Source organism: Medicago sativa, chromosome 7 (genome assembly GCF_051527215.1).
Source record: "Medicago sativa cultivar Bolivia chromosome 7, Bolivia_mono, whole genome shotgun sequence".
Lineage (NCBI taxonomy): Eukaryota > Viridiplantae > Streptophyta > Magnoliopsida > Fabales > Fabaceae > Medicago > Medicago sativa.
The window spans coordinates 102548462-102566184 of record NC_140755.1 but is presented as its reverse complement, the minus strand read 5'-3'; the positions used below and the strand labels follow the sequence as shown (position 1 = coordinate 102566184).

At 33.7% G+C, this 17723-nt stretch overlaps 1 protein-coding gene across 1 annotated transcript; it reads right to left on the bottom strand.

The window, feature by feature from the left end:
- Positions 1 to 399: 399 nt before the first annotated feature.
- Positions 400 to 1276, bottom strand: LOC146911481 (Acyl-CoA N-acyltransferases (NAT) superfamily protein). The gene has a single exon (XM_085724705.1). It carries the CDS (start codon positions 1060 to 1062, stop codon positions 529 to 531), a length of 534 nt encoding a protein of 177 aa, XP_085580831.1. The 5' UTR covers positions 1063 to 1276; the 3' UTR covers positions 400 to 528.
- Positions 1277 to 17723: the final 16447 nt, after the last annotated feature.

Genomic DNA, 17723 nt, shown 5'->3' with positions numbered 1-17723 from the left:
AACCAAATTACAACACATTCACTAAGGCCACATACCATTGGCTAATTAAGGTACGTCTAGATAAACATTAATTTGCAATTTATAACATAGACACTTATTATAACAAACGCTTATGTATAAATTATTTTTATAATAAAAGATAGAGCAATGCTATTTATCAAGAAAGATTTTATCAAGAAATTGTCCCGAAATTAATGTTAGCCAATAAAATCTCAGCCTGGCCGGAAATCATGGGGTGGTGGTGTTATATATTTTTTTTTTCATGAAACTTTAATAAATAAGATTAAAATCTAAGGGTGATTATTCTGCCATGTCATTCTTGAATTCATCAAGAAAATTCATTCTTGATATCTAGCATTTTCCTAAAAGATACGATAAACTTAAATTGTTCTGTATAAGTTATAAGAAATTTTCACAGTCTAACTTGGAGAGCTTTTGAAAATAAGTTGAAAACAACTTATGTCAATAAAATAAAATAAACTTAACTAAGTCAATCCAAATAGATCATAAAGAGTAACAGGAGACAAACTAATCAACAGGAGGAATTTCATCTGTTGACAAAAAACTAAAGACAGCCAAATCCATGATGGTACCTTTGATATAAGTATACTTTCTAAGAACACCCTCTCTAAGGAACCCAGCCTTTTCCAAAACTCTTTGAGAAGCCTTGTTATCCACGTAAGTAAAAGCCTGCAACCTTAACAAATCAGAAAAATCATTAAACACTTGAGACAGAGCAATTTTGATTGCTTTTGTGGCTATCCCTTGACCCCAATAGTTAGAAGCAACAGCATAACCTATGTCAGCTTTGCACCTATCATCACCTGACCAAGGATACACAGAAACAAAACCGATGGAACGGTCGTCGAGACAGATCGAACGACGCCAAGGGTGAGGTATGCAGACATCTTTGATGAAAGTTAGGGCTTCTTCCCTCGAATTGCAAGTTTTCCATCGGATGTTTTTGGTTACTTCATCGTCCCCTGCCCATAACATGAAATCGTCAACGTCTGTTAGCTTGAATGGCCTCAGAGATATCCTAGATAGATCCACCTTTGCCATGTTGGTCAAATGATCATTGTTATTCTTGTTACTACCACCCTATTATATATTCATTTATTTATAACAATTATTGTGCATAGAGAAATAATTAAGATTTTAGTTTAACCAACCAATTTCAACGTTAGACTTTTAATTAAGTAAATAAATAGTCAATTTTGTCTCCAAAGTGGCGTTTGTATTACTTGGCATATTCCTTATGTAATCAAATATTTTAAATCGTCTCTTTTCAAAACTTCAAGCCTACTTTTCAACAAAATTCTATAGCAAAATGTTTCTTTCATTTACTTTCATGCATTAGAGAACAACTTTTGGACAACTTTCTCTCTCATACTCACATGATATTGTTATCCTCTCTCTCTTCCTTTTTCTCTCTCCATTGTTTTTGACCAATAAGAATTGAAAAAAACAAGGTTGTCAACAAAGTTGTCATCAAATGGATGTCAAAATATCATTACTCCTTTATATAATACAAAAGGATACTTCTATGAGCATAAGTACATGTGGCGCCTCATTTTGCTTCTAGCATTTAATGCTCCTCAAACAATTTTTTTGCAATGCATAAGACCTTTGATTAGACCTTTGATCAAGATAGTTGCCTTAATTATGTATTATGTATTATGTAAATATTTGATTAAAAAATGGTATCAAATATACAGTATTGTTTTATGTACATGTGCATTTTGCCTTAACAATATGTATTATATACATTTTAATCCAACCGTATTTTATGTTTATGGAGGAATCAATTAAAAATTCTATTGACAATTATAATCAACTTTAAAATTGTTGGTTTGTTTTTTGAAAATTTTAGTATTTATAAAATTGTTGCTACATTGTTTTAAATTTTTAGTATTCGAGTTTATAATTTGACGCCACGATATTTGATAGGCACAATAATTTCTTTTAAAGAATATTTATTTGTCTTAACTACTAAGGATGCATTGAAAAAAAAAATATTTAGAAATCATTGATATGTTTTATTTGCCTTGACTTCAATGGAAATGATATGCCTCAATTAGTGCAATTCTACGCCTCAATTCGTGAAAAAAAAATTAGCACAATTGTACGGATTCCTAAACAGAAAAAACAAAAACGCATCCAGAAGTCCTAGCTCAACTGGCAAAATGCCGAAAATTAGCACAATTGTACGGATTCCTAAACAGAAAAAACAAAAACGCATCCAGAAGTCCTAGCTCAACTGGCAAAATGCCAAAATTGTTAGGCCGGATGCCATGACCGGGGTTCGAACCCCGGTACCTCCACTTGTGTGTGTGAGTTTATAATGGCTTTGCTATTTCGTCTATCTACCAAAAAAAAAAAACAAAAACGCTTTCAATTTTTTTTAAATCCTTATTACTATTCATTGCAATTGATTTAGAATGATTACCTATTTACTATCATTATTAAATTCAACGGCGTTTCTTCCTTAATTTCTCATTTAGATAAATGCTATTAAGTTATGTAATTGATATTGTCAGTTTCAATCTTCATGTTCTTAATATAAATAGCGGTAAATTGTAAGCAATTTTTCACACCATTGCAATTGAAAATTCTACCTTTTGCACTCTTTTATCCCAATATCATGTCTCTTTTCTTCCTTTTTATTTATTTATAGGTTTCATACTTAAATTTGGCTCCCAAGTAATATTTTATTTCAAAAATTTGAGAAGTTTCTCTTAAGAAATAAATATTGGGTGTTAGTTGTTAGAATTACATTAGCAAACAATATTATTTACTTCATAAATCTCTATCTCTATTATAAGCATTTCCCTTATTTTATTTTGATAGTACACATAACAAACTTATGTTGAAATGTGCATTTAATTTTATATCCCATATATACACCAAAATGTAATATCTTAAAATTCTAAGAAGTATCTAATGCATTTAATCACGTATTAATTTGTCTTTATTACTAAGACAATTCTAAGCCTAGAATTATATTCCCGTAACCGAATAATTAGAAGAAGAAAACTCTTCATATAAGTGTTCCATGTTTGTGTGTATGCATTCATGATGAAAAATTTAAAAATAAACTTTAAACATTTTGAATTATATGCACGTTTACATGAATTAAAATGCAATTTTGTCAAAAAAAAATGCAATTAAATAAAGAAAAAAAAGTCTATTAACATTTATATAATTTTTGCATTAGTTTTGGGGTTTTTTTGTTTGACGTTAATTTTTGGGTTAATTGCATCACTTTTATCATGAAAACAAATTTAATATTCGTCGATCACCTTTTAAAGGTCATATTACAACTTTCATTTTTCATCAAAAAGAAATTACACCTCTTATTTGATTTGATATCAATTATATTTATTGCATATGTTTTTTGGCAGCAAATTTCGGGTCTACATTACCTCTATGTTCTCACTGCTTTGATTTCTTTTCCTATAAATATTACTTCAACTATCACCATTCTTCACACCATTTTAACATTCGGTTATAGAATTCAAAATTATTTTAAAATAATCATGTTTGTTCATTTATTTATTTTTTATCCATTTTTTTATAAAAATTATTTGTATTATTTTTCTTCATAGTGCCTATAAATAGTGTATCATCCTTATTCTTTAAATATCACATATTTGTTTTTGGTACTTGACTACTCTGAGTTTGCAATTTATTTAAATCCATTATTTTGCCTAATCTTCTGTTCAATTTTTCTTCTTTAGCAACAGTTGATATTTATGGGTTGTTCTTCAACCAATTGTTCTTTGGTTTTGACTGAATTTTGTTGATTTGTTCTATTTTTCCAGATATGTAGATTCAACTAATGATGAAACACAAGGCTGCAATAATTGAAGTTTGATTTCATGGATTTGTAGAGTTCCTCTCGGCAAAAGAAAGGGATTTGTAGAGTTGAATATTTTACAAAACTAATAAAAGTTGTAATTGTTTTTTTTACATAGAGTTGTATATTTTAATCAAGCTTTATATTTTTTGAGTTGTATATATTAAAAATTTGATTAAAGTGTCTAATGCTTATGAATTTTAAGTAGTTTTATTTGCATTGAGATTGTAAAAATGCTAGCAGTAATATTGATATTGTTGCAAGTGTCTAACTAATCACACTAATGACTAGTTATGAGTGTTTGAATATAAACCGATTCAAAATAAAACTAAAATTGGAACAAAAAACAGAAAATCACACAAAATCTAATATCATTGCATATGTTTAAATGTCCTTTGTGAAAACCTCTCAGATTAGATCATATTTTGATATTATTCGATTTTTTTACCTCAAATTGATCGAAACCGCATGTTGAACTCTGTTATGACAAGCCAAGGCGAGCCACTGTTTTTTTTTTCTTATATGAAAATGTATGTTGTATAGATTGTATAGATTTTACTAAGTTTGGTTTTTCACTTTTTAATTGAAATGAAATTTGGGTATAAAAAAGTAGATTTATCAACAAAAAAACTTCTTTTTTCTCTCATCATTTGTAACTTCTGTGTCAAAATAAGAAAGTTATGGATTTTTAGTGAAACAAAGGTTTAAAAAAATTGTTTGTGGCTGTTTGTCACTGTCAAAATAAGTACCGTCAAGAACACAACTTATAGATGACATCTCTAAAATAATTGTCAGCTTAAGGTAAAATTTCACACTAGCGCACACACCCTTCGTCAAGAAGAAATGCATCAAATTTTTGAAAATACCAACACTAAATTATAGCGGTCTTTAACTTCATAGGGAATTAATCCTTGATAAAAATCATGGGATTGACTTTCTATTGTGTTTGATAGATCAATTCATTGCTCTTCTACTCATGTATCTTTCATGATTATTTAAAGTTGCAATTTTTGGGTTGTCTTGATCCAATATATAGCACCTATACTCACACAATAAGATGTCGAGACATGACCTAATTTCATTGTTATTCTTTTTAGCGAATCCTGCAAAAAAATATGCCAACCAAAATTATTACAAGAGAATCGATCAAAATATGGACTTCATCTTGATAAAAAATTTGGGACAAATAACTTCTTTGATGTCATGTAGTTACTAAATTTGACATAAGAATGCAAAGTAAATGTCTTTTATGTATGTCGCGTCTTTTAGTAGCATAATAATGCACATAAGTGTCTTTTAACACAAAAAACTTCTTAATGATCATTGGACCATAATGATTCTTGGGTATGATATTTAATGTCGTTATTAAAAAAACAAAAGTCACAACAATGAATTTCTTTTTGGTGAAAAAAAGGTTATGGTGAATGAATGTTAATTTTGTATAAGGTAGGAAAAATCTTAGAGATAAAAGAGCACTCACTAAGATATTTACATTTACCTACCTCCAAAGATACTCGAAGGGCTCAAAACCTGTAACCTTTAAATCTAAAGTATGTCTTTACACTACTAGACTAAACCATGTTTGATGGTAGGGATATGATAGATACATGATAGGATATGAAACTAGATATAGACTTATATGGACATGATAAACATTAATCATATCATGTGTTTGATGCGCACATGATATCATTATAATTAAATGAAAAAATTAATCTCATAATTAATTAAATATTATAAAAATGACATGTAAATGTTTATAATAACATATTTATATATATATATATATATATATATATATTATTTTAAAAAAGACAACATTTTAAAAATGGTAGAATATCATTATAATAAATAAAGAATGATCTTCTAATTCTATAGAAATTCAAGATAGTTTCTAATCCATCATATACCTAGGATAAAAATTACAAAGGAAATAGGATAGGAAAATGGTTTATTTTATCATGTCTCTTTGGTGCATCAAACATGATATTTAAGCAGGATGTGATTAATATATTATATTATGTCTCCCTATCTTGACCATCGAACAGTAGATAATCTCAAAGAACTAGGAAGTGGATTTTTCTTTCAAATTAATCATGATAAATGACATATTCCTTATACCTGAATCATCTCTCTTCTTAATTGTTCTTGCTGATGGGTTTGTTGAAGAAATTGAAAATTTTGGATAATTAATTTACCTAAAAATTAGACTCAAATAAAAAATGCCATATCATTTAAAAATACCAAATAAGCATGTAATTTGTTATTCAACATAACACATCAACATAGAAAAACTTAAATTTAATATAAAATAAATTAAACAAATGACATGAAAAAAACTAAGAAAATAATTCAAAATAATGTTCAGATTTTCAAGAAAACCTACAATGGTTGTATCATTATATTAGGCTAAGAACAACCACAAAAACGAGAACAGCCACACAAGTGAGATTGACACACTTAAGACGATAACATATTTCCCTTAAGTGCGAGCCATTTGCATCTATGGTATGTAGATACATATCCAAATAGTATTAGACAGAGGCACAACATGCTAAAAATGATGGGTTGGTAGTGGTTTCGTGCAAAGAGAGAAAAGAAATTAGAAAAAAGAAAAAGAAAGAATTTGAAGTTGATATAAATGATAAGGAAAAAAAAAATAAGGAGTGTGTTGTTTGTCTGTGACAGTAAAGAGAATAAAGTGAGTGACTGGTAATTTCATGGTTTGAGTTTTTTGAGTAAATGTTTTACTAAAAAATTAGACTTAATTTTTTTTTAGGGAAAAAATTAGACTTAATAAAAGAACAATCTTTTTAAAATGTCTAATAAGAATGTATTTTCTCAACTTAGAATAACACATCAGAATTTCAATCAAAGACCAAATATGTTGGAATTTGAAATGATATAGGTTAAATAAAAAAATATCTTGAAACTGAATAAAATCCAAAAGATAAATTTTAAGATAATTTTTTTTTTAAAAAAAAAATAACATTCAAATACTCAAAAAACAGTTCATCATAATGTTGATACTTCAGGGAGGAGTCTATGATGGATTGAATCATTAAATTTGTATAAGAGCAGCTACACAAGTAAGGTTGATATCACATCTTCGCTTACAATGTTTAATAAGCATGTATTTTGTTAACTCCACTTAACACATCTTTATATTGCTATTGTCACATCTCATCAAAGACCATTAGTAAAAGAAATTGAAAAATATAGGTTGGATTAAAAAAATAGAATCAAAGCAAATGACATCAAAAACTAAATTTTAAGATAAAAGAATTAAGCAAACGACATAAAAAAAAGTCCATCACAATGTTGGTACTTCCGGATGGGCCTAAACAGGGTAGGATAACCACAAAAGTAAGGTTGACACCACATCCAAATTCTCAAGGTATTAAGTATATGGAGTCTTCTCGCTTATATGTTTATCACCTTATGCTCTTCCATCTAATGTGCAACTTTAAGTCATATATGACATATTAATATCTATCCCTTAAGTTTGAGACTCTTTGCATCTATGATCCGGTGACACAACTAAATAAGACTAGGGAAGGTGTAACATGGTAAAAAAGGTGGGTTAGTGGTGATTTAATGAAGGGAGATTTTTGTATCTTTCATGAAAAGAGAGAAATGAAGAGAAAAAATAAACTAGAAAAACAAAGAAGGCATAAACGAAATTTGAAATGAGCGAAATAATAAGAAAAAAAAGGGTTTGTGCGTTGTCTGTGAGAATATAGAGAATAAAGTAGTTGCTGGTAATTTACGTGTTTGTTGAAGGAGTTGTAGATTTTTGGGTAAATTTTTTACCAAAAAATTAAAATAAAAAAGTCACATTATTGTAAAAACTGTAATAAGCGTGTATTTTGTCAACTCAACATAACACGTATCCAGTTTCCCATTGTCAAATCCCACCAAAGACGAAAAGTGAAGGATTTTAAAATAATAGAAGTTTAATAAAAAAATATAGCCTGAAAGCGAATGACATCCAATAAATAAAATTTGAGATAAAAAAAAATCAAGCAAATGACATCCAAAAACTAACAAAAATGTTTATCATAATATTGAGATTCCTGGTCAGCCTACAGTGAGATGGATATTCATATTAGGTCAATATCAAACATACAAGTGAGATTGACACCGGATCTCAACACAAAACCTTAAGGCATTAAGTACATGGAGCATCTCATTTATATGTTGTTGAAAATTTACTCTTCCATCCAATGTAGAATGTCAAGTCACACTTGACACATTGACATCTCTTAATCAAGTGTGCGACCATCCGTGCCTGTAATTATGTGACATAGTCAAACAAGGTCAAACAGAGCCACAACGTGTTCAAGAAGGTGGACTGGAAGTGGTTTCATGAAGGATTTGTAGATTTTTGGGTAATTATTTTACCAAAAAATTAAACTTAATTAAAAAAATGTCACATCGTTTTAAAATGTTTAATAAGCATGTATTTTGTCAAATCAACATACATCATATGGATTTTTCCATTGTCAAATAATTCCAGAGACCAGACATGAATGAGTTTGAAATGATAGAGGTTGAATAAAAAAGAGCATGAAAGCGAATGACATCTAAATACTAATTTTTTTGATAAAATAATTAAACAAATGACATCCAAACCCTAGCAAAGTTGTTCATCTTAATGTTAGAACGGTAGATGAAGCCTGCATTAGGTTGGGTCACCGTATTAGGCTAAGAGCAACCACACAAGTGATATTGACATCACATATTCACTGAAAATGTCGAATAAGCATGTATTTTGTTACCTAATCATAATACATCTACAATTTTTTTATATTGTGATCCCACCAAAGACCAAAGTAAAAGAATTTAAAATAATACTTCCTCCGTTTCAAAATGAGTGTCATTTTAGCCAAAAAAAATTGTTTCAAAATGAATGTCACTTTACATTTCCAATACAACTTTAATTTTTTTTTCTTCCAACTTTACCCTCTCCAACTTTTCTCTCACACAATTTTCAATGCAACTTTGATTTTGTCTTTTTCTTATAAAGTAAGGGCAGTTTAGTAAAAGTGTTATATCCAATGATTATTTCATTCCATTTCTTAATCTGTGTGTCAAAGCCTAAAGCGACACTCATTTTAAAACGGAGGGAGTAAAAGTTAGACAAAGATATTGCATGAAGGTGAATGACATCTAAAATCTTATATTTAATATAACAAAATTAACCAAATGACATCCCAAAACTATAAACATTCATTATAATGTTTGGATTTCAGAGGGATCTTACAATAGATTGGATCATCACATTTGAACAAGAGAAACACCACAAGTAAGATAGACACCACATATCTATCTCAAACCCGAAAACATTAGGTATATTGGCCATCTCACATATATGTTGCTCAATATATACTCTTGCATTAAAAGTAGAAGTTTAACTCACACATGACGCATTAACATCTCTCTCAACATCTACTCTTACATAAAATGTGAAATTTAACTCACATTTGACACATTATCATCTCTCCATTAAGTGTCAGACTCTCCGTGCCCGTGATCGACCACCAAGAACCACTCCCACTCCCCCAAAATGTTGAACTGGGATATCATGCAACTGTTGTGCATTCTGAGCGAGCCAACACCGACGTGGATCCACACGTTTTAAAAACAGAAACCACATAAGTGAAAATGATACCACATCTCCATCCAAAAGGCTTAAGTATGATATTTTTTACTTATTTGTTGTTCAACCTGCACTCTTTTATCCAACGTTCGACTTTAACTGACATTTGTTCCATCTAAATATTATCTCTATTAAGTATGACAAAATTCTAGCCCGTGCTTGGCACAGGTATCCATACTAGTAATGATGATTTAGAGTATGAGAATGGGAGAGAAAGAGGTGACAATCTGATCAAATTTTGTGTATTTTCTGGTGTATATATTGCAATATATATTTATAAAGCAAGATAATACGTAAAAAAAAATGACATTGTTTTTTTTTAAAGATAACAAAAAATGACATTGTTAATGTATATAAATTAAGAGTTTAATGCTGGTGATCGATAGTTCAAAATATTTTTGTACACACAACTAATCAAAACATTTAGAATTGACACATAAATTAAGAACATTAATTAATGTGACAATTTTAAATGTTTTGAACTGTCGACCCACCACCATTAAATCCTTAGATTCTTTCAAAAAAAAAAAAATTAAATCCTTAGATTATTTTTTCATCTATTATTCTTTATCTTTTTTTATTGCATCACCCATTATTCTTTTAATGGTGTACATTTAGGTTTTTTATTTAATAATTAATAAAGACAAATATTATTAAGCAGAAAAAGAAAAAGGGGCTAACTCATCATCAGCTAGTACATTTATAAAGAATTCAAGATGATTCATAATTCAAATAGTATTATAAACTATAATGGTTTGTTTTCTCTTTACACTTTAGGAAATGCTCTCCCATGCACACCTTAAAATGACCTTCAATATCTTCAGCAACAGTTAACTATCTTAAGAAAACGACAGTTAACTACGGTTGAAGGTATGTCGATGGACGTATGGAAAGCCATTTTGAGGTGTGAGAGAGCAATTTTGTTGGTAAGATGTACATTTAAGATAGAGCTCTAGTGCACCAATTGATTTCAGTCTGAACTCTTTTGTTTTTGACCAACCCTATTACATATTCATTTATGGGTTAATAGTGTTTTTCACCCTTGTAATATAGGTCATTTCCGGTTTTTGCCCCTATTAGCTGATGATAGACGTTTGGCAAGTGCACCAAATACTATCGAAGTAGTAAAAATATCGATCCCACGAGGACTGTTTTTAATCTCAATAATTCAACTACGTTGTATTTTAGGATGTATAAAGGTTATTTTGATTTGCCACTAGGCAGTAGATTGGTTTGATTGCATAAAAGTAATTGCTGAAAATAAAATTGGTTTTTAAGAATAAGAGAGAGATGAGTTTAGGTCTTTCGAATCATTGATGTTCCCCTAATTGTTATGTTGCACCTATTCGTATGAATGATCTTCTAATCCCACGATAGTTAACAAAATAGTCCTAATCAATCCCTTGAGTTAGGACCCTCTTCTTAAACTACAGCCCTAATCCCTTAGGTGGTCTAATAATCTTTGAAGGTTTAAAGCACGTTAACCTAATATCACTGATAAACGATTATCCATTCCTAGACTAACCATGTTTATTAGAACAATTCAATAGGTCTAAGTAAAAAGCTATGGTCAGTAGTCATTCATTCTCACTAAATCATATTTATATTTGATCAGGATATAAAAAGCATTAAGAACAATTGAATTGAATAAAGACTAGAATATCATTCACAATAAATAGAGTTTCACAACATAATATCTCAATTAGGGTTACAACGAATCATCTCAGACCTAACCTCTAATGAATTTAGCTACTCATAATAGTGTTTACAAATAACCTAATCATTAGAGGTAATAAAACATACACAAAGTGGTTGGAAGATGAAGAAATCGTCCTCCGGGTCTTCCTTGCAGTTGCAAAATCGCACTTTGCTCTCTAGAATTCGTCACCCTTGTTTTTGGAATAGACTTCTGCATAAATAGGCACAGAATATCGCCCAAATCATGTCACGTTTTAAGTAAATCGTGACACGTTTTCACCTTGTAGAGCAAGAAAACAAATTAGGGTTTCTCCAAATCGTGGCACATTTTACCAATCGTGCCATGTTTTCAAATGTCGAACCAAACCTTTCTAAAGCTTCTCAAATCGTGTCACGTTTAATCCAAATCGTGACACGTTTTCATTCTTTGCTTTTTCTTCAGTTTTTCTGCTCTTTTGCTGCATAAGTCTCCTTGTGAACTCCATTTTTGTGCTAAAATACATCTAAAATTACGTAATGACAAGATGTCATCATCACAATCCCAAACTTAAACCATTCCTTGTCCTCAAGGAATTTAATTGCAAAGCTGACAATCGACAGTAAAATAACAATTACCTGATCAAGCAGTAGTACCCAAAAGTTCAACACCTTACTAGCTAAAGATGAGCTAGTTTGAATTGTACGCATCCTCCAATTCACAACTCCACACAATTAATTGAAAAGGGTTCATACACAGTCGACATGCAATCTACATATTACCATACGCTTGAAAAGTTTCTAAACGTCAATCAAAATCAATGTCAATGCACACTTTGAGGTCTTGAAGGGTTATAACGGGGCTTAGGTGAAGGTGGGATAATATTTGGATAAGTAGGCTACACAAAATTTGAGTTAGGCATTCCTACGGAAGTTAAAGCACAAAATTCAATCCAACACATTCATTCACCTAATAGAACAACAATTACAAAGGTACTAGAGAATATTTATAACATTAGGGACAATCGAGTTTGAAGTTACTCGGATGTTCAAAGTTTGGTCCCTTTTTCATCATTCATTTTCATTTTTTTTTCATACACCAATTTTTGAGTGTATTTTTGCATTTTGCATGACAATTCTTTTTCTTTTTGTTCTCTTATTCTCTAGTACCCCCACCCCAAACTTAATTGGTTGCAAATTCCAATAGCAACCCCAAACTTAATTATTAGCAACATTCTACAATGCCTAACTCAGAAAAACAATAAGGGACAAGTCCTAAAAGTCTCTAAGCTTGTAAAGTAGTTTGTCACCAAACAAAAAGTTCTAAACCTACTGGCTCAAAAGTGGTTAAGAAAAGGATAAATTATAACAATCACCAATCAGGGTAGGCTTCAAAAGGCTCACAGGACCAAGCACTTTTGCCTCGGTGTGCTAATGACAAAGATCAATCAACAGTAGAGAAACAATGCAAGTTCTAGAAATGTAAATGCATGGGATATTCTAATATATGTAAATTGAAAAACAAAATTTGGCAATGAACCTTATGGCTGAGATTTCTGGGAGTTGCGACTGCCTATCTTTACTGCCGTACACTTCGCCTTTGAAAACCAAGTCACTCCTCCTTTTGAACTTTTGGAATACCGCTTGACCAAACATTTGTTACTAAACTGTAAAAAGTCAACTAAACAAACAAATTCATCAATAATAAACAAGTGCAGGAATAATTACATAAACGGGGGGTAAAACCGAGTTAAACTTAAATGAAAGCAAATAAAATTGTTCGAACATAATAGTTAAAGTTACAAAACAAAAGGTGCTGAAACAAAAACAGAAAAATACAAAAGATGGGCCATCAGTAGCCCACTCAATCTTGCATCTGGTCCTCCGGAATCCATGTGCTGGGGTTCTCCTCTTCATAGGTGTCCTCCCCAAAGTGATATCTAGACTGGGCGCCACCAGCAGCAAAGTCAGCTCGGATCTCCTGCTCTCTATCCTGAGCTCGACCTCTGGTGACATCAAAATAGTGGTCCATAGCCTCCTCGGACCCATCAAAGCGCTCGAACGACCCAGTCATCTTCCTCCTGTTGAGGCAGACCGCCTCAGTGAACTCCAGACCAAACCTCGGACGGTTCCAGTACTCCTGATCTGACACCTCATTCATCCAGTTGGCATGGCCGAACATGTAGTCCAGCATCATAGGATGAATGGGTGCATAGGTACCCTGCTGACTGCTCCCCTCTCCAGCAAAAGTCTGACTTTGAGGTAGTGGTTGTGGCTGATGTGGTGGTGGCGGTTGTGGCTGTCCTGCTGCTGCTGCCTCGGCAACCATGATAGCATGCATGCGGTCATGATAATCCTTGACAAAGCCATCCATGTAAGTGTCAGTGATGGGCTTCATCATAGTTGCACTCAAATCATTACCAAACAAATCGCACTCCGCATCCTCACAAAGCCAATTGATAAGGCTCAAGTGAGGGAGTGCCTTCTTAGTACCTGAAGCAAACATGTAAATATTGTTGGCAATTAACTCACCAACATTGATGGGTGCGCCATCAAGAATAGCAGACAGTGTCAATAAGCGGGGCAGCGGAATCTCTGAAGTACAAGAGGTGCCCTCAATAGTTTGCACCACAAAAGATGCCCACGCCTTTGCATGGGGCTTGAAGTCAGCCCTCAACAACATATGTGACCCTCCATGCCACTTAGCACCCTCCACACAAATCTGCAAAAGCAACTCTTCCCAATTCTCATCCGTCCAGTTCTTGCACTCTTCCATCCTCCTCTTCACATCACAAGTCTCCGGTGGAACAATCTCTAGAAACTGATTAATCCTCTCCGGGCTATAGTCTATCTCCTTCCCCCTCACATAGGACGTGTACTTCCTCCCCATATACCTAGCGTTGGAATAGAATTCTATCCCAATAGTTTTGTTGGCCTGCTCAAATATCATACTAACAAGGGACTCCCATCCTCTCTCAGTGATCACCTGATGGAACTCGGGGTTAGAGATGAGTTTGGTGAAATCAAAACCTCTCTCCGGGATCACCCTATAGCCTCGGATATCCTTGAAACGGTCTCGGGCAGCAGTATTATAAAACTGGTGGTTTATGGACGGTGGGGGTGCGATGTTAGGGCTAGGTTTGACAGGTTGTTTGCGTTTGGGGGCGGTCTTGGCTTTTTTGGATGGCTGGGATGTGGCTTGGGACTTGCCATTGTTGCGGGTTTCCACCATGGTTAGGGTTAGGGTTTGGAGGAAAATGGATATTAGGGTTAGGGTTGGAATGGAGATGATGGATATGTTGGATTTGGGTTGTTTGTGGGTGATTATGAAGGTTGATGGTGATGGTTTGATGATTGGAAGATGAAAAGATGAAGATTTTTGGTAGAAAAGGGTTAGAAAATCGTAGGTTAGGGTTCTGGGAAAATTTTGGCAGAGTTTGGCTACTTTTGGAAGTGAATGGAATGAAAATCGTGTTGGGTTTATTTATAGGCTGGGAAAATCGCGTCACGTTTGGCCAAAAACGTGTCACGATTAGGTTTTGTAACGGTTAAATTTTTGAAACTGCTAAAATCGTGTCACGTTTGGGCAAAACGTGTCACGATTGCTCATTTTTGAAAAATTTCTTGCCCAGAAATCGTGTCACGTTTTGGCCAACGTGTCACGATTTCCAATTGTCGAATTGCACCAGTTTGAGACTTAGAAAAATTTTAGGTGCCAAAAATCGTGTCACGATTTCAGTATCGTGACACGTTTTTGAAAATGTCGAATGGGCACCTTTTTAACTTTGAAAAATTTCTGAGAGGAGCTTCAGAGGGAGGCAAATCGTGTCACCTTTTGCCCAAAACGTGTCACGATTTGCACAGTATTGGAAAACAAAAAATTTCTTCCTCTGTTCGTTTCAGCAAAAATCTTTTTGTATTTTTGAATATTTGAAAGCAATAAAAAGAAATAAGAAATACTACCTGAAATCTAAATGTGGGTTGCCTCCCACCAAGCGCTTCTTTACCGTCACTAGCTTGACTTCTGATGACCCCTAAGGATCATTCAAAATAAGTCCTACCCTTGCTTTCGGTAGGTCGCCACCCAGATATGGCTTAACTCTTTGCCCATTCACCTTGAAACTTCGGTCACCTTCAGGTGTCATCAACTCAACAGCTCCATGAGGTGACACACTTTTTACCAAGAACGGTCCAGACCACTTTGACTTGAGCTTCCCAGGAAACAGCTTCAATCTGGAATTATACAACAAAACTAGTTGCCCACAGTTAATATCCCTAGACACTAAGTTTTTGTCATGATACCTTTTAGTCCTGGCTTTATAAATGAGCGCATTTTCATATGCTCTAAGCCTCATCTCCTCCAGTTCATTAAGTTTCAAGAGTCTTTTCTTACCAGCGGCTTCTTGATCAAAGTTTAAGGCCTTAATGGCCCAGTATGCCTTATGTTCTAGCTCAACTGGAAGATGACATGCCTTTCCATAGACTAACTGATAGGGTGAGAGCCCTAGATGAGTCTTAAAGGCAGTCCTATATGCCCACAGTGCGTCGTCTAATTTTTTAGACCAATCCTTCCTATTTGATGCAACTGTTTTCTCTAAGATTTGTTTCAGCTGACGGTTTGAAACCTCTGCTTGACCACTTGTTTGTGGGTGATAGGGAGTTGCAACTTTGTGCCTTATGTTATACTTTTTGAGCACATTTTCAAGAAAATTATTGCAAAAGTGCTTCCCCCCATCACTGATCAAGACTCTAGGTGTTCCAAACCTAGTGAAAATGTTTTTATGCAGGAAGTTAACAACTGTCTTAGCATCATTAGCAACACATGGTATCGTTTCAACCCATTTTGTGACATAATCAACACAGACAAGAATATGAAGAAAAGAGTAAGAGGAAGGGAAAGGTCCCATAAAATCGATGCCCCAACAATCAAATGGTTCAACTTCGATGATTCCTGATAAGGGCATCTCATTCCTCTTAGAGATGCTACCTGTCCTTTGGCATTTGTCACAACGTGCAAAAAAGTCGTGGCAATCTTTGAAAAGGGTGGGCCACCAGAATCCACTTTGCAAAATTTTCGCCGCGGTTCTTTCTCCACTATGGTGGCCCCCATAAGCTGAGCTATGACAGTGCCACATGATACTAAGAGTTTCCTCACCTGCAACACAACGTCTCATCAAACCGTCAGTGCCTAATTTAAACAGATAAGGGTCATCCCACACGCAGTGGTTTGCATCTTTAAAGAACTTTTTCCTCTGAGGATAGGTCATATCATCAGGAACTATGTTACCGGCCTTAAAGTTCGCAATGTCAGCAAACCAAGGCCTTTCTCCAATAGCAAGCAGTTGTTCATCTGGAAACTCGGCCTCAATGGCCTTCTCTTTCTTTGTCACCTCGTCATTCTCCAGCCTTGAGAGGTGATCAGCTACTACGTTCTCTACTCCTTTTTTGTCACGAATCTCAAGATCAAATTCTTGCAACAAAAGGATCCACCTCAACAGCCGAGGCTTAGAATCCCCTTTGGTCAAGAGATATTTAAGAGCTGCATGATCTGTAAAAACAATGACTTTGGAGCCTATTAGATAAGAACGAAACTTTTCCAATGCAAAAATTACCGCAAGCAACTCTTTTTCAGTTGTGGAATAGTTAATTTGATTCTCATTTAAAACCTTGCTTGCATAGTAAATTGCATGGAAAAACTTGTTCTTGCGTTGGCCTAGGACTGCACCAACAGCATAATCACTTGCATCACACATAAGTTCAAATGGTAAATCCCAATCGGGTGCAATGATTATTTGTGCAGTTACCAACTTGTTTTTAATCAAAGAAAAAGCATTCAAACATTCATCATCAAAATTAAATTCAGTTTCTTTGACCAAGAGGTTACAGAGGGGCTTGGAAATTTTTGAAAAACTTTTATGAAACGCCGATAGAAACCAGCATGCCCCAAGAAACTTCTTACTCCCTTAACATTAACAGGTGGAGGGAGTTTCTCTATAACCTCTATTTTGGCTTGGTCCACCTCTATGCCCTTCGCACTTATTTTATGCCCCAAAACTATACCTTCGGTCACCATAAAGTGACATTTTTCCCAGTTTAAAACAAGGTTAGTTTTGGTGCATCGTTTAAGGACAACATTTAGGTGAAACAAGCATTGATCAAAAGACTTACCAAACACAGAAAAGTCGTCCATAAATACCTCAATATTCTTCTCTATCATGTCAGAGAAGATGGAGAGCATACACCTTTGAAAGGTCGCCGGCGCATTACACAGCCCAAAGGGCATCCTCCTATAAGCAAATATACCAAATGGACAAGTGAAGGCTGTCTTCTCTTGATCTTCTGGAGCTACCGCAATCTGATTGTACCCCGAATACCCATCCAAAAAGCAATAAAAGGCTTGGCCAGCCAACCTCTCAATCATTTGGTCCATGAATGGTAACGGGAAATGATCCTTCCTTGTTGCGGTGTTCAACCTCTGGTAGTCTATACACATTCTCCAACCAGTAACGGTACGGGTGGGTATTAATT

Coding starts and splice junctions, on each gene's coding strand:
- LOC146911481 (XM_085724705.1), bottom strand. CDS start 1,062: ATGGCAAAGGTGGATCTATCTAGGATATCTCTGAGGCCATTCAAGCTA.